The 22,794-nt window shown below is 41.6% G+C and overlaps 1 protein-coding gene across 10 annotated transcripts in view; it reads right to left on the bottom strand.

Moving 5' to 3' along the window:
- The window catches only part of ATXN2 (ataxin 2), a 97,784-nt gene that overhangs the window by 39,828 nt on the left and 35,162 nt on the right, over nt 1-22,794 (bottom strand). For 7 of the 10 annotated variants that reach the window (XM_056107206.1, XM_056107205.1, XM_056107204.1 and 4 more), the window contains exons 5-10: nt 22,413-22,563; nt 14,324-14,338; nt 10,266-10,390; nt 4,459-4,550; nt 3,494-3,691; nt 1,917-2,095 (exon numbers count right to left, since the gene is read on the bottom strand). In XM_056107206.1, coding sequence (XP_055963181.1) covers nt 1,917-2,095; nt 3,494-3,691; nt 4,459-4,550; nt 10,266-10,390; nt 14,324-14,338; nt 22,413-22,563 — 760 coding nt within the window. The remainder of the gene's footprint in view (nt 1-1,916; nt 2,096-3,493; nt 3,692-4,458; nt 4,551-10,265; nt 10,391-14,323; nt 14,339-22,412; nt 22,564-22,794) is intronic. The other 3 variants (XM_056107203.1, XM_056107202.1, XM_056107208.1) reach the window with 1 other exon arrangement.

Raw genomic sequence — 22,794 nt, forward strand, 5'->3', positions numbered from 1 at the left:
GATCAATTTTAGCACAACTTAACTGACATAAATTCACATTTTTACTTTAACCTCCTTAAAATTAAGTCTGTTTAAATGAACACACGTTCCCAAAGGGTTAATTAGGATCTACACATACTACTGAAGACAGTTAAGACTTTACCTATTAATCCTGCTTTTATAACAATTTCTGTTAACAATTATTAAAAGGAGTAGAATATAAACGATATAATTTCATACAATAAATCATAAAACTTGGGGATAGGATTTAATACATCAATGTTAATTCTGAAACATAATAAAAAATAAGCACCAGCTATTATAGTTCATTAAAAATGCTGGTTTCTTACAACCAACCATGATTTTCATCTAGTTTATACTTAACAAATGATTCAATTTGAAACCTCACTAGGAAGGTTGATTTACTGTCACGAGTCACAGGAGTGACAAAGGTTAACATTCAATGCCTCTTTTAAAGACTTTTATGTTGTCAAATTGGAAGGGAGACCTTCTAAATAATTAATTACAGTTAATTACTTAACCAAGTGACTGCTTATTAACAAAGCAACTACATAGCAGTCAACACCAATAAACCGACACTCAAGGACACACAGAGGCCCAAATACAGCCCCCATGGAACATATGCATCACTTACCTTAATCTTGAGAAACATTCCAGTCTCCTCTCCATACAGTTCCACACACTTGAGTATCATTTCTTTTTCCCAGCCCCTTTCAGGTTTTTTAATTTTGAAAATTCTGTTTATGAACAACTAAAATTCTTCCCTCGGTGAGCAAAGAAATTTCACCCCCCAATACTAACAACAGAAAATACTCAAGGTGTTAAGTTGGAGAGGAATTCTGGAGAAAGACTCAATTTAAAGAGAGAGAGAAAAAAAAAAGAAATTGGAAACTTAAGTGTTCTCTTCAAACTTTCCAAATTTAGTACAGTAAACTGAATGCCCACCCACTCATTTTCCTCAGGTTGTATCATGCTATTGCCATTATCTCTGTCTATCTCTGAATTCTATGGAAGATCCCTGACCTATTAGGTTAGATTCATCCTCAATTATGAGGTTGGCTCAAAAATATCTTTTTACTGAAGATGCAAGTTTCTTTTACTTAATTTGCTAAACTAGAACATCCATGCTTACATCAAGTTTTGTTTTCTTGTTCTTTAAGCACATTTCTTTCTTCACCTTCACATGATTTTCAGTCATATTTTATATACTGAAAGTCACCTCAAATCCTTTTTTTTTTTTTGGTTTTTGGGTCACACCTGGCGATGCACAGGGGCACTCCTGGCTCATGCACTCAGGAATTACCCCTGGCGGTGCCCGGGGGACCATATGGGATGCTGGGAATCGAACCCGGGTTGGCCGCGTGCAGGGCAAACGCCCTTCCCGCTGTGCTATCACTCCAGCCCCTCAAATCCTTTCTTGAACTAAGTAAAATACAAGTAAATAAGCCAACAGTAAAGAAAATGAATTTGTGTTAGTCACTGTTTCACCCTGGGAATTTTATAATGGCTTAAGATAAACTATCTTTTTTGTTTTTTGGGAGGTATTTCATTGAGATTAGTTTCCCATAAATAAGCTATCTAAACAATCTTGACATCCAATCCAGTTTTAAAAATTGAGAACTGATCCAAAAAGTTTCCAATTTCTTTACATGGGGAGTATTCTTTGGCCAAGCAAATGATTTAGCTATATTTAGCATTTTAATATGTTACATGATGTTACACTACATGCCAACATACTAATTTTTACTAATTCAATTTGATCTCTACCAAAATTTTAATAATTCTGCATTTAAAACTACTTCACAGAAATTATTCAAGATAAGCATATACTATCAATTATGTACATTTGTGAATATTTAGAAAATTATATATTTAATTAATGTGATGACACTGACAAATCTAGTCAAAATACTTGCCTCCATTAACTACTCTTTGGTCTGAACCAGAATTCGGGTTGAAATCTGAAGTGTGAGACGTGGATCTTGATGGTATGGAGCCCGACCCAGGCTGGCCCATACGTGGTGAATTCTGCCTCCCACTTCCCCAGGAAATGACTTCTCTGTTTCTTTGTCCAGGAGGAATATACTTATTTTCCCTGAAAATGAGAGATTCTCTAAGTATTTTATCCTAATAGACATCAAGCCAACGAAACACAGCTAATAGTAATTCAGGCATAAGGGAATTCTTATGTTAAACACTGAACAAAACTACATCACTCTCAGACACCCTTTCTTATATTTTAACCAGAGTTCTAACTTCGGACTTTTCCTTTATCTCACATTCTCCTCACAAACACAAAAGTTTAAGACTTATTTTTTCATATTTTTCAGTCTCCTCCTACTTGGCCTCTTTATGGCTGATTTTTTTTTAAATTAAGTAATGTGTCTTCCTATAATATTTTTGCTTCATGTTTTGTTTTCTCCAGGTCTCTTCTCTCTGTGGCTATTCACTGCTCTTTGGGGGGCTTCATTATCAGACATGCTGATGAATTCTAAATCCATACTGTCCATCCAGCTGCCCCAATAGTTTCACTGAACACTCTCATTCAGATTACCAGTTGTAAATTGTCTTGAAGATGAATGTAAATCTCCCTCTTTCACTCTTTTTCAACACATATTTATGAATAGAAAACCTGTAAGTTCCCTATATGCATTTAATTTCACAATGAAATTCATTATAAGCCTGTTCAAAATTGTTATATGCTTTCAATCTCCATTGCTAGTTCAACCATCAATCCATTTAGTTATCAAATCAATCTCTAGGCTGCCCTTGGTCTTTCTACCTTCCTATCAACAGTCTTGATCAATGGTTACCAAGATCTCACACTCCAGCTATTTCAATACTTTCACTGGTCTCTATGTATAAGCCAGTTCTCAATGTCCTGAAGTTCATTCACACAATCCAATCAACAGGGTGCTCTTTATAATCACAGGCCAAGTCCTTCACTACACCCCAGATCCTACAACCAAATGTTACCATTGCCCTTCAACATACAGCCTATATTCTTGATGTACAAAACAATTAGCCTTCTCCCGAGCTGGGTGGGTTCTTGCACATCTTTTCACCTTGTGAAGAATTCCTCTCTCCTATCTTCATGTGACTAAAGACTTATCAAAACACAAACAGCGTCTGAGATTTTCTCTGTCTCCAGTCGTTATGTTAGTTCATCCCCAGTCTGGACACCAATAAGTAGTCTGAACATAGCTCTAAATCTAGCAAATCATTCCGTGTTCTATGTACCTTCCACCTGATCGGTACTCTGCCAGACCCTGCTTATCACGATACATCTAACACTTGACACCAGAGCAGATGCTCAGAAACATTTTCCATTTCAACTACATTATTTCCTCTAACAAAAATTAAACATTTGTAATCTCTACCTAATTTATGTAGATTCACGTGAAAGGAAGATGAAATATCGTAATCATACACCTTCTCACACAGACCTTGAGTTGGGTATCCAAAATACTGCATCATGATTCCCTGTAAATACCTAGTGCTTATGCTGTGGCCCTCACGGTCACTGGAGTTTCTCTGAACTGCTGTGTATTTTTCTTCTTCACTTCTATCGTCATTTTCCAGGGCCACTCGGGCTTTGTACTGGGCACTTGATTCAATTTCTTCTGCTAACTGATTTGCCCTTGCTTCCCGTTTTAAAAATTCTTCTGAGTTATCCCTTTCTAAGGGCACCCTGAAACATAAAGAATATAAAAAGCAAAGTAAGTGTATTTAAAAACATGATTTCTATGACCACAATCAACTCTGAGACGAACTTAGGATTTGGTACACTGCATTCTGGAGTTGGCCATGTCCCAAATCGGAGTGCATTAATTTCTCTTCATTTGTTTTATGGTCATTCTGTCTCCTCTTTCGTATTTCCTAAATACAACTATTTATTGGGTAAAAAAGAGTGTGAAGTGTTGGAAAACTGTAAAGGTTAAAGTGCTCTGCTTACAAATAAATTAAAACGTGATTTATATTTAGGTTACTTTTTCCCTAAAAGGAATGTAGTTATTTCCAAAACTGGCTAACTGAACTATTCCTCCATAAACCTCTACAGTTGTAAAATTAGAAATTTTTAAAATAAAATATATTCATAGCATAAAATTAGTAAGTTACAGGTAAACTAATTTACTTGCTACTTTAAACAGGAATTTATCAGCCTTAATAGCAATGAAGTAATTCTTTCACATAATCCTACAAAACAGAGCTGGAACAATAGTATAGTAGATACAGCACTTGCCTAGCATGGGGCTGATTCCTGGCCCCTCTATAGTCCCCAAGCCCTACCAAGAGTAATCCCTGAACGCAGAGCCAGGAGTAAGCCCTGAAGCCCTGAGTGCAACCAGGTATGGTTCAAAAACAGTAACCAAAAGCGCCTACAAAACATTAACCCAATGCATTTTAGCTGAAAAACATCAAAGACAAATACACTAAAATAAAACTTTTAAAACTTACGTATATGAAGATAAACTGCTATCATATGTAGATACTACTCCATAAGTTTCTTCATTATATCGAAACATATCGTTGGGGTCCCAGCCATTAGACTAGAAGAAAATAAAAGTACAATTTTCAGAATGACCAAATATTTGTCTAATTTGGCTATAATATTTACAGTAAATATATAACAGCAGTGATCAGAAATGTTTACCTAGTTGCAAAATGCCTATCTACTTCAGTCACTGTCACTTTCCTCCCGTTATTCATCTATTTTCTAGAGCAGGCCCAGTAACGACTCCATTTTGACACTTGCTACTGTATTTGGCATATCGAATATGTCACAGGTAGCTTGCCTGGCTCTCCGAGAGGAGCGGAGGAATCGAACCTGGGTTGGCCAGGTTGGCTGCGTACAAGGCAAACGCCCTACCCGAAGTAAATCTTAAAAAAAAAAAAGGCCCTTAGGAGCCAGAGAGATAGTAGAGCAGATATAGTGCTTGCCCTGTATGTAGTCAACCCGGGTTTGATCCTAGCATCCCGTATGGTCTCCTGAATATGGCTAGGACTGATTCCTGATTGCAGAGCCAGGAGTAACCCAGTAACTCTTGAGTATTGTCAGGTGTGGCTCAAAAACAAAAACAGAGAAACAGGTCCCAAAAAGTTCTTTTGCAAGTGTATCCAATGGCAAGCACTAACTTTTTTTGCTTTTTGGGTCACACCCGGTGATGCTCAGGGATGACTATTGGGTCTACACTCAGAAACTACTCCTGATAGTGCTCTGGGGACCCTACGGGATGCCGGGGATCAAACCAGGCAGACTGCACGCAAGCACTGTAGCACTGTCCTCCCGTTGTTCATCGATTTGCTCAAGCGGGCCCAGTAATGTCTCCATCGTGAGACTTGTTGTTACTGTGTCTGGCATATCGAATACATCACAGGTAGCTTGCTCAGGGGACCATATGGGATGCTGGGATGGGATTCCAAGACAAAAAAGTTTAAAACAGTCTAGCTTACCGCATAAATCGTGAGCCTTAAAAGAAGCAGGTTCAGGGGGAATGATAACACAGCAGGAACGGCACTGGCCTTGCATGTGGCCTACCCGGATTTGCTCTCTGATACCACATACGGTTTCCAGAGCCCCAACAGCAGTGGATCCCTGAGACCCTGGAGTAAGCCCCAAGCACTGCCGGATGTGACCCCCCAAACACACACACACACACACACACACACACACACACACACACACACACACACACACACACAAACCTGTTTGCTTCTTTTACTATCCCCTAACAGCTACCTCTCTAAAGAGCTCTATTGCTGAGCTGCATAACTGACCCAAAGGTACTTTCTGATACTCAAAAAATGTTTTCCAATGCCCAGAGTGATAGTATAGCAGATAAGGAGCTTGCCTTGCACGTGGCCAACACAGGTTTCACAGGTTTGATTCCTGGCATCCCCTATGGTTCCCTGAGCATCACCATGGGTGATCCCTGAGCAAAGAGCCAGGAATAAGCCCTGGGCACTGCATAGTGTGGCCCCTGCCAAAAAAACATTCCCCCCCCCAGAAAGTATCTGTTGAGTGTAGTTAGTAGAGGGACAGACAAAATCGCTCTCTCACAAGTGGGATATAAAGAAACGGTAAGGAAATAACAAATGCCTAAAAGCAGCAGAAAAGGAAAACTGGCATTCTGAAGGAAGCTTACCATAGGGTGGGGCAGGGCTCTATGTGTGTGGGGGGTGACACTGGGACAATGGTGAATGGAAGCAGACACTTTCGTGGAGGGTGGAGTACAGGAATATAATCTGAAAGGAACTCTTCAACAACAGTGCTGTAAATCATGGTGCCTGTTGTTTTTTGATGTCAAGTTACAGAGATAGTGCAGGGATTAAGGTGCTTGCCTTGCACTCTTGACCCTGGCTTAATCCCAAATATCCTGCATATGAATCCTCAAGACTGCCAGGAGAGACCACTGACGGGACGACCCAAAAACCCCAATACTACCACCAAGGCCAACACTGGGCCAATGGACGGCTCAGAGGCTAAAGTGGCTGCAATGCAGGTGAGGCCACACGTTTGATTCCCAGTGCCACACTCATGGGCTGAGCAGGATCCTGGCAGCTGTATTTTTTACCTGGGAGCTATGAGTCCCAGCACAGCAGGAATTTCCAGTCATAACATTTGCAGGTGTATATGAACCCCAAATCTACAGGCTGCAACCCTACTCTTGGCAACATCAACAGAGGGAAAGGAAGGGAGAGAAATTCAAGTAGGAGCTTCCTGTTCTGCAACATACTTTTCTTTTAGTAAGTATTAGTTAGATACTATTCCTGTCAGAGTTATCACTGTTTCAAGAACATAGTTCATTTAACTACAGGTACAGTCTAGTCAGCTTGTTTCTTATTGGTGAAAAGGATGTTCCCAATTCTTCACTAACAGAATACAATAAACATTTTCATATAAAATTATTTGCATGTCTTATCAAGAAATATAAAACAAAATACAGGGCAAAATTGACTCCACGGGTAGAAATGCTATACCGAAGTATGTCTCCTTTCTCTCCTGGGTTTGTTTTGGGGTGCCACATCTGCAGTGCTTAGGGCTGACTCCTGTCTCTGTGCTCAGGAATCACTCCTGGCTGGGATCGGGGGACCATAAGGAGGTGTCAGGCATCAAATTTGGATCAGCTATGTGCAAGGCAAGCACCTTACCCACTGTTTTATCGCTCCAGCCCCCATCTGCTTTAAATTTTGAGTAACATTTGCTAAAATGCTCCCTAGAGTGTTAATCAATTTATGTTGATACGAACAAAAAAGGAGTGCCTATTTCTCCATAGTCTTCACATGTTACATACCTGACAACTCTCACATTAGATATATGATTAATTACAATCTGAAAATTAATGATAGTTTGACCATGTATTCCTAGTTTTTTTAATTGGAAAGCAACAAAACATTAAATGCAGATCTGTTCTAAATGTTTCTCTTTCAGAAATTTTGTTTGCTCTGTTTTTGGCCACATGGGTTCCCCCAACTATGTGCTCAGGGATCACTCCAGCCTGCTGGGGTCAGACTCAGGCCTTCTGCATGCAAAGCACGCCCTGGGCCACTGAGCCCGTTATAAATATTTCTCTGGAATATTGCATGAAAGCTTATTTACCCAGTTCAAATTTTGCTGCCCAAGGGGCTGGAGGCCTCTTGAAGAGCCCGCAAGCTACTGAGAGTATCCCGCCCACAAGAGCAGAGCCTGGCAAGCTCCCTGTGGTGTATTTGATATGCCAAATACAGTAGACAACAGGCCTCATTCCTCTGACCCTGAAAGAGCCTCCAATCGTTGGGAAAAGACAAGTAAGAAGAGGCTGCTAAAATCTCAGGGCTGGATGGAATAGAGACGTTACTGGAGTCCACTCAAGTAATTCGACGATGAAGGGATGACTGTGATACAATGACGGGTCTGGAGTGATAGCACAGCAGGTAGGGCGTTTGCCTTGCACGCAGCCAACCTGGGTTTGATTCCCAGAATCCCATATGGTCCCCCGAGTACCACCAGGAGTAATTCCTGAGTGCAGAGCCAGGAGTAACCCCTGTGCATCACTGGGTGTGACCCAAAAAGCAAAAAGCAAATAAATAAATAAATAAAAACCAAAACAAATTTTGCTGCCTAAAATCTTATTTCTGATAAAATTGAATTTTTAAATTTTTTTTAGGATTTGCAGCGGGTAGGGTGTTTGCCTTGCATGAGGCCGACCCAGGCTTGATTCCTCCATCCCTCTTGGAGAACCCGGCAAGCTACTGAGAGTATCTTGTCTGCACGGCAGAGTCTGGCAAGCTCCCCATGCCGTATTTGATATGCCAAAAACAGTAACAACAAGTCTCACAATGGAGATGTTACTGGTGCCTGCTTGAGAGCAAGTTGATGAATAATGTGAAGACAGTGCTATAGTGCTAAACTTTAAAAAGGGCGAGATAGGGGGCTGGAGAGATAGCACAGTGAGTAGGGCTTCTGCCTTGCATGCGGCCAATCCGGGTTCAATTCCCAGCATCCCATATTGTCCCCTGAGCACCGCTAGGAGTAACTCCTGAATGCAGTGTCAGGAGTAACACCTGTGCATCACCAGGTGTGACCCAAAAAGCAAAATAAATAAATAATAAAATAAAATAAAAATAAATAAAAAGGGGAGATTTGTAGCTCAGCAGCAGGGCATTGTGAGGCCCTAAACTCAATGCCTCACATGGCAAAAATAACGAAAAACACTACACTTTAAAAAACAATTTAAAGAGACTAGAGAATAGTATAAGCAAGTAGGGTACTTGCCTTGAACACGGACAACTTGGGTTCAATCCCTAGCATCCCACATGGTTCCCTGAGTACCAACAGGTGTGATTCCTGAGCACAGAGTCAAGAGTTACTCTAAGCATCACTGGGTGTGGCCCCAAAACAAAAGAAACACAATTTCCAGGGCTGGAGAGATAGTACAGTGGATAGAAAGCTTGCTTTGCATGTGACCAACTGTGTTTGATCCCGGGCACCCCCAAGGTCCCCCAACCACGGCCAGGAGTGATCCCTGAGCACAGAGCCAGAGAAGCAAGCACTGAGTACCACCGGGGATGGCCCCAAAATGGTATCTGGCACTGCTGACATGATCCCCTAAGCAGTACCAGTTGTGTCCCCTCTGCCCACCCAACCCCCACCCCAAAAAGAATGAGTGTTTGTAGGGCTGGGACACAGCCTATTGCATGCTGGAGCCGCAGGTTCAATCCCTGGCACCATATGATCCCATGAGCAGAGAAACCCTTGATAGTTCTCAAACTATCAAGGCAGGGCTCAAAACAAAATGGGGAGGGGGAAGCATGAGTACTTTTGGACAAAAGACCTAACAATACATACTTTAACTTCAGCTCCAGATAAAACCAAAAAAACAAAATTTTCTGGCTCTTCAATCCCATATTCTCCTCTGCATACATACTTCACTTGCTTCTCTTTTTCTTTACTAGCCGATTTCTACTCTGGAGAAGCCCGTGATCTCTCTTGAATACACATTTCTCGCTTTCACACACAAAAAAAGATAAAACTTTCTTTAAGCTGTCTTAGTCCTCAGAGCATTCAAAGCAAAATTCAAAATACATTGGCATTTCCAGTTCCTCAATTTCCAACTAAAATCTGTAAGCGTTATTATATTACGATTTATAAAACATAATTCCTCCTCCAAAACATAAAATAATTTATGGGGTGAGAGACAGCATAGAAGTCAGAGGCATGTTTTGTGTAAGACCCCAGTTCTGTAGATAGCCTTGAAGGTGCCCAAGCACACCAGGTGTGACCCAAAGGTCCCGAAGCAGCAGAGCTGAATCATCTGGCCCAGTTGGCTGAGGACTGCTGGGAGAAGCCCACTAAACACTTCCTCACTAGTAGGTCTGCCCTCCCAAACTCAGAGTTCATTAAAAACAACTCAAAGCATTCGAGAGAAATATTTTGCTATATTATTGCCTAAAAATAAAGTCTATATTTACACAACAAAACTTGTGCTTTAAATATAAAAGAGTTACAGCAACACAAATGTCTAAATTAAACCAAGTAGGGGCTGGAGCAAAAGCACAGCGGGTAAGGCGCTTGCCTTGCATGCAGCTGACCCAGGTTCGATTCCCAGCATCCCATATGGTCCCCTGAGCACCACCAGAAGTAATTCCTGAGTGCAGAGCCAGGAGTAACCCCTGTGCATCACTGGGTGTGACCCAAAAAGAAAAAAAAAAATTAAACCAAGTAATAGTTGTCATAGTGTATCAGATGACCATAGAATCTGGTACTAACAAACTATTTTACTTACTACATCGTTTTCCAAAGCTTCCATCTCCTCATTGGGAGTGAGTTCACCTGCATCCCAGGGTTCCAGGTCCTTCTCTTTGTGTTCACCATTCACTTTAGCACTGATAGCGGAATCAGTAAAAGCATCTACAAAAGATAGTTTGGGTAGAGAACAAAACAAAAAATCACATAACCATATATGCATCTTGGCACACGTTATTTTTACTAATATATACATGAATTATGAACAAAGGTGTATAGTTAAAATGATTATGCAAAGAAAATTTATGGTAAAGAAGTTTGCTTTCAGATATGTAGCACTTATAACCTTAAAAAAAAAACTTAATTTCAGGGGCTGGAGTGATAACAGAGCGGGTAGGGCATTTGCCTTGCACGTGGCTGACCCAGATTCAATTCCCAGCATCCCATATGGTCCCCCAAGCACTGACAGGAGTAATTCTTGAGTGCAGAGCCAGGAATAACCCCCGTGCATTGCTGGGTGTGACCCCCCCCCAAAAAAAAAACCAACTTTAATTCATAACTGCATCATATTTGATTAGTGACAGGGTTCTCACATAATTTTAAGCTACACAAAATGTCTTAAACTAGGCACACAATTCATTCAATTAAAAAGCTTCAGAAGTGAACCAAAAGCTTTCTATCAACTCATCTAAAACAGTATCTCTTGTTTAATAAAACACTAATTCTCAGTTCCTGCAGCCAAACAGAAGCAGATGTTTGATGTTCTGAATGCATGACTTCTGCAAAGATAAGTACCCTAACATGCCTTTCCACTAGAAAACTGAAGACATTCCAAGTGACCTGCTACTTTACAGAATCCACTCTGTTACAAAGCTCAGACCCTAGGAAGCTCCAGTTGCAGGCATACTGAACTTCTCAACATTTTTTCACTTATCTGAGTCTTTGCCTCCTCTACTAATGCTACTGAGAGGTGGCATCATTATGTTCAGCTGGCAAGATGTTATCTACCTTGCAGCTGTTATCCAGCAAAAGAAACTATTTCCACTGAGAGTGAGGACCAGCTAAATGAAAGCCTGCTTTTGGGCAATAATGTTACCTAGGAAAAACTTCATGGCATAGGCTTGCATTTAAATGGCTGGATCCACCGAAACTCAGGCACAAAGATTTGTAAATCTACAACTGTACCTCATGGTGCTTCACTAATAAAAAAAAATAAAATAAAAAAATTAAAAAAAAATAAATGGCTGGATCCATAGGCTTTCATCCTACAGAGGGAGTGGTATTTCTGCTGATCTAGGTCAGCTTGGGTACTGGTTCCTGGCCACTGAGCCCTCACCCTAACTATAAGCTGCCCCCACAAGGAGGAGGAGGGAGCACAGAATCAACAACTGTCTCTCCTTTGAGAATTCCAGAGGGACTTTTTATTTAGTCCTGCTTCCATAAACTGTCATCTCCCCCGTATGCAAGGTGATGCAAAAATTTTTAACAAAGAGGGGCTGCACAGCGGGAGGGTGTTTGTCTCGCATGCGGCTGACCTGTGTTCAATTCCCAGCATCCCATATGGTCCCCTGAGCACAGGGTATTTCCTGAGTGCGTGAGCCAGGAGTAACCCCTGTGCATCACCGGTTGTGACCCAAAAACCAAAAATAAATAAATAAATAATAAAAAAGAAAAAAATCAAAATTCCCAGCCACAGGAGGTGGGAGTGTGGTGAATAAACTGAGCTAGCAGTGTAGACATGGTACGTACTCAACAACCACGACATGCTCTAACCCCAAACTAGCGCTACGGGTTAGCATAGAGTGTGCACACATGCACATTAGGGAATAAACGCATCAATGCACCTAGACGATGAGCTGTCATCCAGCCCTACCAGCATCACTGCTCCGGTAACAGCAACTGTAAGTACCATGAGAACGCTGAGGGAAATCTCCAGCATGGCAAGCCTCAGCAGGTGGTGAGATAGGGCAATCAGAGGAAGATGACAGCATTCTGAAAAAGCTCTCCAATATGTTCTAACCAACCCACTTGTCTTCATAAAGTCACGGTTAGCTAGAACTCACTGATGGCCCTAAAAGCTTGGCTTTATTTCACACTCACGAAAGTCAAGCCCTAACTCTATATCAACCGAAACACAAATTCTTGGTTTAAGTTAATATGGCCATGTGTGCTAACATGAACAGAAAACAGAATGAAAGGGAAATTCTCAGTCATGTTATTTTCTATGGGAAGCAACAGGATTGATTTTAAATTTAAAATTCTATTGAAGTTTTAATCACTCTATTTTTTGAAAAAAAAATAAAGTATTAAGTAATGTATTTAAACAGAAACCCAGTATTAAAGACATATTCTTTTTATTCAAGTCATTAAAGTTCAAAAGAGCAGGGGGCCACAGCAAGAGTGTGTAGGACAAAAGACATACATTTGTCTTGTATGCAGCTGACCCAGGTTCCATCCCCGGAATCCCACATGATCCTCCAAGCACTGCCAGGAATAAGCCCTGGGCATTGCCGGATATGGCCCAAAACCAAAAACAAAAAAAGTTAGAAGCACCAGAATACTTTTTTCCCACTAAATTACATCAAGGGAAGGAAAACCTTTTTTTTTTTAAATAAGTTCAGAACTATAGCATGAAAGATACAGATCCAAACAATCACTCAAATTTGTGTGACAGATCTTGTAACAGAACTATATACATAGACATTTTCTCATTATAGGGTATGCATGTACTTACGTCAAAGATTTTTAAAAGTAGGGACAAAGTCAACTGTTAATGAATTGCAAGATCGAAAATTTTATGCAAGAAAAAAAGCTTACATATATTTCTATTAGCATTATCCTAAACAAACGTAGAAAGAATCCCCAAATGAGAAATGTGGGGAAAATAAACCTACAACTTAACTAGACCAGGCATGCATTACTTTGCTAATCACAATTCATGTTGTATTAATAGACCATTATTAAATAACTATTTTTCAGTACTTCATTTTTATCTTACATTTTCTGCTAAAATGCCAATGTTATAAGTGACTGTTATAAAGCATTAAGGTTTTAAGACTGAAATGGGATAAGGGAAAACTCTAAAGTCTGTTTCTACTAATAAGAAATATAAAATTTCCACAAAGAAAGTCTTTTTTTAGGGACAGGAGTGATACATCATAAGGCTGGAGCACAAATACAAAAGGCCTCGATTCAGTCCCAGGGACCAAATGGTCCCCTGAGCACAGCAGAAGTGACCTCCTAGCGGAGTTGGAACTAGCCCAAGAAATTCCATAGGCTGGAGAAATAGCTCAAAAAGCTGAAGCATATGATTTACCTGGGGGAGGCTTGGGTTTTAATCCCTGGCACCACATGGCTCCCCAAGCACCAAAGAAATGAACCCAGAGCACTGCACAGGGAGTAAGACCATGAGGATGGGCAGGTTTGACCCAAAACATATATAAACAGATAAAAGATGTTAGATAGGGGCTGGAGCCATAGCACAGTGGGTGGGGCATTTGCCTTGCACGCGGTCAACCTGTTCGATTCCCAGCATCCCATATGGTCCCCCAAGCACCACTAGGAATAATTCCTCAGTGCATGAGCCAGGAGTAACCCCTGTGCATTGCTGAGTGTGACCCAAAAAGCAAAAAAATATGCTTAGTCAGTACAATATAGTATCAGGACATAAAATATGCTTAGATAGTCAGTACAATATAGTATCAGGACATCTGGGGGGGAAAAAAAGCCTTATCATAAGTGTTTCATGTCAGTATCATAATACTGGAAAGAAGGAAGAAAGACCTGAATATTCTACTCTACACTGTTATCAACATCTACTACTATAAATTCTGAAAAATGCTGAGTATTTTATTAAACATCATGTTTGAATTTTAAAAAACACTGCTGGTATTACATAATAGTGCAACGTCAGAATTTAGGCAAAGTTCAAAGTTAATTGACTTATATTCTTAACTACTATGATGTAAATTTGCATGCATATTTCTCCAATGCCACATTAAGTCAGAGTATGTTAATTTTCCATTATTCTCTACATAAGAAACAAAAGCACTATAAAAGCAAGATGCAAGAATTCAAAGTGACTTAGAAAAATGTTACCTGTTTCTGAAGGAACTATCAAAGAAAGAAAAAAAAGAAAAATCATCAAATGAGAAGATAAAAGATTCAAAATTTTTCATGTGCTTAATCCCTATCTCAGAAACATTCCATTTACAAAAGGATCTGGAGACGGAAAAGCACAAGACCATCTACCCCCGACACCTTGATGCAATCTCCCCACTGGGGCGGCTCTTGACACATTTGTTTCTGATTCTGGATCAGAGTGGTGATAACAACATGTGGCACATTCCTAAGTTAGCCTTCTGCCCACACTCTGAAACTAGGATACATCTTCTTTCAGAGTAAGTTAGGACTCTAAAACTCACTCAAAATTTCCTGAGAATTTTTTTCAACAGAGGTGAAGGAACTGGACTGGGGACATAGCTCACAGGCTGGCGTGCACACGAAACCCCTAGGTTTCTCGAGCACCATACAGCTACCAAGCACCACTGGGAGCAAACACGGAATACTTAACATGAAGAGCCTCCCAAGTCCCACCAGGTGTGATCCAAAATCAAAAAGGACAGTGGTAAAATGAGTAGAGCATTTCCAAGTATAACATACTAATTATTTAGAACTAGAAAATGATATAAAACTGAACGTAATTTTTAATCCTTCTCAAACTTTAATCTGTAAGAAAGCCTTCAAAAATGCTCCCAAAAGTCTTTACTTATATATGTCATCACTCTACTAAATTTTTCTCAAACACTTAAATTCTTTTGTTTTGTTGTTTGGGGGCCATACCCATCTGTGCTCAGGGCTACTCCTGGCTCTTCAGTCAGGAAACACTCCGAGTGCGGACTGGGACTATGTAAGGAGACAGGGATCAAAGCTGGGTTGGTCGCTCACAAGGCAAGCATGCTATTATATGCTGTACTAACGGCTACTGAGTTCAGATGAATTGAGGTCGTTCATATTTGACAAAGGCGTGTAATCCCCCCGCTTTTTCCTGCAGGAGCTTGCAGGTATACGAGTGTGGTTACAGAAGCAAATCTTTTGAGCTTTAATGTAAAAAGTATAATTAAGAACAAAATTCTGATGAACAAAAAGTTTCTCACTTGAACACTGATGGCTGATTCAGGCCTTTAAAACCACAAGCGGCCTCAAGGTAAATGCCATCAGCAGACTCATGGTGCCTTCAGGCTTCCTAATACCCCAAACTTGCTGCTGTGTCTCCGGCTAGATCCCAATAACTTAGGACCAAGTTTCCCGAGAAATTAAACGGCCAAAAGTTAAGTGTGTGAAGGCCACGCCCACACACCACCTCCACCTCAGCTATACAAGCTCATTTATCAGTCTTGCTACAGAGACCCATAAATAAATCTCAAAAAAGATCAAAAGCCGAAGATAATCTCAGGCCCACGCAAGGCTGAAGAGATCAGGGTAAAACAGAAGACTGGGGGTGGGGGTGGGGGTCAGCCTGGTGTCTGCACTAGCAGCTGCCCTTGGCCAGATTCCACCTTCTCAGGACGCATCTCACTGAGATTAATTCTGCTGAGAATCTGGGTATATGGTTTTGTGACTGAAATCCCTAGGCTTTTGGGGGGTTGGGTTGGGCTACCTCCCCTCAACTACCTCTACTTCCGGAAGCCTTAGCAGTTACATCCACACCCCAATGCTGCCACCCAGTTAAAAAAGCTACTCCAGCCTTACCTTCCGATAAAAAATACTGAACACCCTTAACAAACACAATGACCTGAGTACCTGTACTGAAAACCATAATGCACAAAAGGAGAAAGAGAGAGAGAGGGGGAGAGAGAGAGGCTGGGGAGGGGGGATGGTGGGAGGAAGATGGGGGACATTGGTGATTGGAGGTGTGTACCGGTGGAGGGATGGGTGTTGGATCATTGTGTGACTGAAACTCAGTCATAAACAGCTTTGTAATGGTCTACCTCACAGATATTCAATGAAAAAAGTTAAATTAAAAAATAAATAAAATAAAGGCATAAGCTGGGGTTAAGTAGAGGGAAAACAAGGGGCCGTAGCAAATGAGTGAAGCACTGAGAGAGATTTCTGAACTACAAAGCTCATGGGAAATAGAACTGGGGGTGGGCTACAGTATAGCGCCTGGGGAACTTGTCTTTTATGCAGTCAACCTAGGTTTGATCCCCAGCATTCCATACGGTCTCTTGGGCACCATTAGGAGTAATAAGAAAAGTGCAGAGCCAGGAGTAACCCCTGAGCATTGCTAGGTGTGACTGGAAACCTAAAGTCCTAGGCACTTTGGTACTTTGCTGGTAGGAACAATGAGGCCGATATGCATCCACAGATGCTGAGCTATTCCTGATTTTCATACTACCATAAACCAATGATGAATTACTTTGAAAGAGGAATATGAGCCTAGTCAGCGGCATAACTAGCAAAATAAATCTGGAATATATTCAGCCACCTCGTAAGTTTTGCAGGCCACATATTCTGTTCTCAGGATGTACTTCTCGTTAGATGACTGACAGGAGTGCTCTCAATATCCTGCCTTTCAGATAATAGCCTTTAGTCTAGAGCCTTGTCCTGTCAGAATTACTGGAAAACAAGAAAATACAGTGCAAATCAGAATGAAACATTCTCTATTACTTTGTGTCTCATTGCTCTCTGATATCACTAACTCCCATCTCAGCTTCCTTCACACAAGAAAGGAAATACAATTCTTCACATCAATAAATCTATTTGGAATTCAATGCCATTGATTTCACCAGTCCATTTTTCTTGAATTCTTTCAGATGCTGTGGCATTTTAAAATGAAACAACAAAACAAAACAAATACTGGAAAACTAGCTAATCAAGCTAAGTGCAGGCTCTGTGGGAGAACAGTTTTAATTCCCTGCACTGTGGAACCCCTGAACATTACAGTGACCCCGATCACCACTAGATGAAACTCAAAAAAGTGGGTGGTGAAAGGTGGGGTGCGGTGGGAGAGGAAGATGGCCTCAACATCTCTTTACTCTGAAGCTACCTCTGAACAGTTTCTTACCATGGAATAAACACCCTGGAGAACTAAACATCATGGAATTAAAAGTAAAAGTCTCTGTGTCTTTCCTAGGGTGAGAGTATACAGTTTCACTAATCTCAAAAGGGACCTAAAATAGATTCGGTCTTGAATGTCCTGTACTGTCCATAGCAACAAGCATAGTAACGAACACATTCCAGAGCTCAAGTATTTGCTGGTTATAAGCTATGAGATCACTTATAACTTTCTCTTTATATAAAATAGTGCCTTTTTCAATGTGTAAAGTTCTGAATTTCATTTACAGGCATTTATACTAAACCCATATTATGTGTCAGAATGGAAAATCTGAGTTTTTAAAAATAAACAAGTAAACAAAAACAGTATGAGGCTAGAGAGATAATACAGTAGGGAACTCCTTGCAAGCAGCCAACACAGTTTCAATCCCCAGCACCTGATACGGTCTCCTGAGCACCATGAGAAGTGACCCCTGAGCAGAGCTAGGAGGAAGCCCTGGACACTGCCAGGTGTGACACCCCCCTGTGTCCCCCCCCCCCCCAAAATCTACCAGTACCTACATACAACAATCTTGTTATACAGGGCAGGGGGAGGGGTGGAAGAGGGGATAGTGTTATGGGGGCACTAATTAAAATGGCAATAATGCTGGGAGAGAATTTCTACGTGGTAGTTAAAATTATGTGTATAAATGACTAATTTAAATCTGTAAGAATAGGGGGAAAGAATAAACACTTGGAATACTTATACCAAGTGGAATGGAATGGAAATGAAGCCCCAAAAATGAGGCAAGATGCGAAATGATCAGTAAACTACATGGAAAAATGAAACAAAACAAAGAACTGTTCCTGAATTGTGTCAGGAGCAGCAGTAGAGAATCCCAAAGACCCAGCATTACATGTTACTGGTAGCTTCAGCAGTTTCCTGATTGTAGGTGAGAATGAAAGAAAGATCTAGAGAGTAGGGAGAGGGCACAAAGGGCTGGAGCATGTGCTTTGTATGCTGGAGGCCTGGGTTCAAGACCCAGTACTGAGCATCCTAGGAGTAGCTGCTGGTCAAAACTAGGAGTGGCCCTAAAAAGAACAAAAACAAAAAATGAGGATGAGGAGACTGAAAATGAAAATAAAGATGTTTAGTGGAGGGTCAGAGAGTCCGACCAACAGTATGACTTTGTTTTGAAGGAGGCCCTAATCCAATCCCAAACACCGTATGGTCCCCGAGTGCCATCAGGAGAAGCGCACGCAGGGCGGGGAGGGAACTTAATTGAGGGCACGGGAGATTAACAGAGACTGGAGCACATGTCTCCCATGCGCCCAGCCCAGAGTCACTCCTCAGCACTGCAGGGCCTCCTGGGGTCACAGGGTGTTGCCCTGGAGGTCCCTGTTACTGCAGGGTCGAAGCAGCACAGCATCCTCAGGACCTCCAACTGATCCCTCAGTCCAGTTGGCTGTTATCACTGTGCTCGTGGGGTCTAGCTCCTCTATGGGAGGCACCCACCCTCCAAGCCTTTGTTAAGAAAGGAAGGTACACTAAGTTCTATGGGTTGACCCTATCGGTAGCCAGCATCACCTGGTCTGAACATTGAACTGTCCAGCCAGTTGGCTGGATATTTACACTAACAGTTCCCAGGTCCCCTGAAAACACACATGGGAACGTGACAGGGGTTAGTAGCTGGCTCAGTGGTTAAAGTACCTGCCTGACAGATGACTGGAGAAAGAAGCTATGGTACATATACACAGTGAACTACTACTCAGCCACAAGAAAAGGTTAAGTCTGCAATTTGCTGTACATGAATGGACCTGCAGAGAATCTTGCTGAGTGAAATGAACCCAAGGAGAGTGACAGATACAGAATGATTTCCTCCTATGCAGGATACAAAGAAATGGTAGGGGAATAACTAATCTCCAAAGACAACAGAAACAAGGAACAGAACTGGCCCTCAGCAGGAAGCTTGCCTGGGGAAGGAAAGGTTAGGTCTGGGAAAACTAGATAGAAGGAAGTGATCACCCTCGACAAGGACTGGGTGCTGAAAGGAGATAAAGTGCCATGCATGGTATTCCCTTTCCCTAACAGTACTATAAACCAGTGCCCAAAAGATAAAAAAAGGTTCCTGCCAGGTGGCTTAGTGATAGAACAGTGGGTAGGGCATTAGCCTTGCACGTGGCCAACCCGGGTTTGATCCCCGTCATTCCATAGGTCCCCTGAGCACCGCCAGGAGTAATTCCTGAGTGCATGAGCCAGGAGTAACCCCTGGGCATTGCCGGGTGTGACCCACCCCCCAAAAAAAGGTGCCTGCCATAAAAGCAGGCTGGTAGGGGCTGCGGGGCTGCAGGAAGGAAACAGGGGATATCGAAAAAGGAAATTGGACACTGCTAAAGGGATTGCTGTTGAACATTGTACAACTGAAAATCAATCATGGTGATTTGGAAAAAAAAAATTGAAAACAGGGCCAGAGTGAGAGTATAGCAGGTAGGGTGCTTGCCTTGCATGCATCAGAGCCAGGTTCGATAACCAGCATCCCATGTGGTCCCTCAAGCCTACCAGGAGTAAGCCCTGAGCACTGCTAGGCGTGGCACAAAAAGAAAAAATAACCAAAGTCATAACACACACAGATGTATAAGAAATACATACATAAGAAACATTAGAATATTTCAATATTTTGAGTATAAATATAATCTCAATATAAACAAGTTCTAAAGGCAGCTCCTAAAAATATCTTGTTTCCAGGGTTAGATCAATAGTACAGCGGGTAGGGCGTTTGCCTTGCACATGGCTAACCCGGGTTCGATTCCCAGCATCCCGTATGGTCCCCTGACCACCACCAGGAGTAATTCCTGAGTGCGGAGCCAGGAGTTACCCCTGCGCATTGCGAGGTGTGACCCAAAAAGAATAAAAAAATAAAACCTTGTTTCCTTCTATGAGTCAGTGAAGAACTCTTAGACAAGGATTGTGACTCAAAGTCAGACCTCAAAGAAGAATCAAGAACAGATTATCATGCTTGCACTAGAACTGCAAAGCAATCAGTGTACCTAGCACTCATACTCTCTGAAAAACCAAGCAAACTATCTGTGAGCTCTTTGTTAAGAACTCCAAGAAAAAGGGTTTAACTTTCTACTGTCTAACAACTTCTAAGTAATGGAGTAAAAGAATCAGCACAACAAATACTTTGGGTATAAACTAAACAATCATCAACAAATCTGTGGGGCTGGAGTGATAGTACAGCAGGTAGGGCATTTGCCTTGCACACGGACAACCCGGGTTCGAGCCCGGCCAACCCAGGTTCGAGCTCCAGCATCCCATATGGTCCCCCGAGCACTGCCAGGAGTGATCCCTACGTGCAAAGCCAGGAATCAGCCCTGAGCATTGCCAAGTGTAATGCAAAAAAAAAAAAAATTTAATACAGATTTTGAGTTACAGTTTGCAATAGAATTGACTGTAGAGGGTGACTGGGAAGGGTAGTCTTTGGAATACTGCTGGAAAGAAGTGGATGCTCTGGTGCTGGGTGTGGCTGTTCCACTGTTGGAACAATGGATGTAAGTACATCAGTAATGGTCTTTAAAACTATGGCATCTAAATAAAAATGGGGAGGAGAACTGACTGATTTAGAATGTGACCAAACAAAGAACAAAATTTTATAGTTATCCAATTTACTCCCCCGAGCACTTCCAGGAGTGATTCCTGAGCACAGAACCAAGAGTAAATCCTGAGCATCACTGTGTGAATCCAAAATATCCAGGAAAAAAACTTAACGTGTCACTGAATTATCAGCATTGCAGGGTATGTTTCACAAATAATTTCCATGTTCTCCTTTGTAGATATTTCAAACACTCAATTTGAATATAATTTTAATGGGGCTGGAGCGATAGCACAACGGGTAGGGCGTTTGCCTTGCACGCGGCCGACCCGGGTTCGATTCCCAGCATCCCATATGGTCCTCTGAGCATTGCCAGGGGTAATTCCTGAGCTCAGAGCCAGGAGTGACCCCTGTGCATTGCCAGGTGTGACCCAAAAAGCAAAAAAAAGAATATAATTTTAATAAAGACATTCTATACTTAAAACCGTATTGCTCTGGTCGCCACATGAGCAATGCTTGGAAATCTCCAGGGCCACAACTTTTGATACTCAGGCTCAAACCCAGGGCCTCAAACATGCAAAGCATATTTCTACTATTCAAGGCACACCACCTCACTAAATCACTTTTACATTCTTAAAACAGTGCCAGAATAATTTTTAAAAAATATACCAGTTTTGGGAGCTGGAGTGACAGCACAGCGGGTAGGGCATTTGCCTCACACGTGGCCGACCCGGGTTCAATTCCCAGCATCCCATATGGTCCCCTGAGCACCACCAGGAGTAATTCCTGAGTGCAGAGCCAGGAGTAACCTCTGTGCATTGCTGGGTGTGACCCAAAAAGCAAAAAACAAAACAAAACCAGTTTTGGAATTTTACCTTTCTCATCTTCATTAGAAAACATCATAGTTCTCTGCCCTTCTCCCTTAGATGTTTTGACCATTCCAGATTTTAAAACTAAATTTCTATTCGATACAGTAGGAAGTGCAGAAAATCACAAATGGAATATGAACTCTTAATTCTACTAGCAGTATCAAGCTTCTTCTAAAGTTTTAAAGCTTCTTCTAAAGTTTTCCAACAAAAACGCATCATAAGGGGCTGAGGGAACCAGAGAAAGGGTACAGCAGGCAGGGTGCTTGTCTTGCATGTAGCTGACCTGGATTCAACTGTACTCCTCTTATGGTTCCCTGAGCCCCACCAGGAGTGATTCCTGAACATAGAGCCAGAAGTAAGACCTGAACACTGAAGGGTGTGGCCCCCCAAATAATGAGGAGGGACAGTACTGAGAGATAGTATAGTGGACGAGACACTTGCCAGCCCAGGTGTGCCCACTGATACCATATATGGTTCCCTAAGAACCACCAGGAGTGATAACTGAGTGCAGAAACAGGAGTCAGCCTGAAGAGAACTGGGCGTGGCCCCAAAACAAAGGCATAAAGTTCTTATTTCTCTTAACTGGGTTAACTGATATATATTAAAGAAAAAAGTAAAAGCCAATATGGAAACTTTGCTTCAGCATAGCTAATAAATCATAGGCATAGTATTTTGAAATGCAGAACCCACCTCTTCTTGCATAACTGGAGTCCATGTCCTTAAACTGTACCATAACAAAGTCAGAGCACTTGAACAAAATGCTCTCTATTATCTCCTCACGTTTTGGCCCTGAATTGGATTCGGTACTTTTCTCATGTGCAGCATCAAGTACCAAATCACACTGAAATAAAAAACATGAGTAAATATTCAAAACATTCTTAAATAAAATCTGACATATTCTTCAGCATATCAAGGTTCAATTTCTTTTACATCTAGCAAAAAATAATCTACTGCGAGAGAATCTTAAATTCTTGCATCGGGGCTGGAGCAATAGCACAGTGGGTAGGGTGTTTGCCTTGCACGTGTCTGACCCGGGTTTGATTCCCAGCATCCCATATGATCCCCCAAACAC

Source organism: Sorex fumeus, unplaced genomic scaffold (assembly GCF_029834395.1).
Source record: "Sorex fumeus unplaced genomic scaffold, SorFum_2.1 ptg000155l, whole genome shotgun sequence".
Taxonomy (NCBI): Eukaryota; Metazoa; Chordata; class Mammalia; order Eulipotyphla; family Soricidae; genus Sorex; species Sorex fumeus.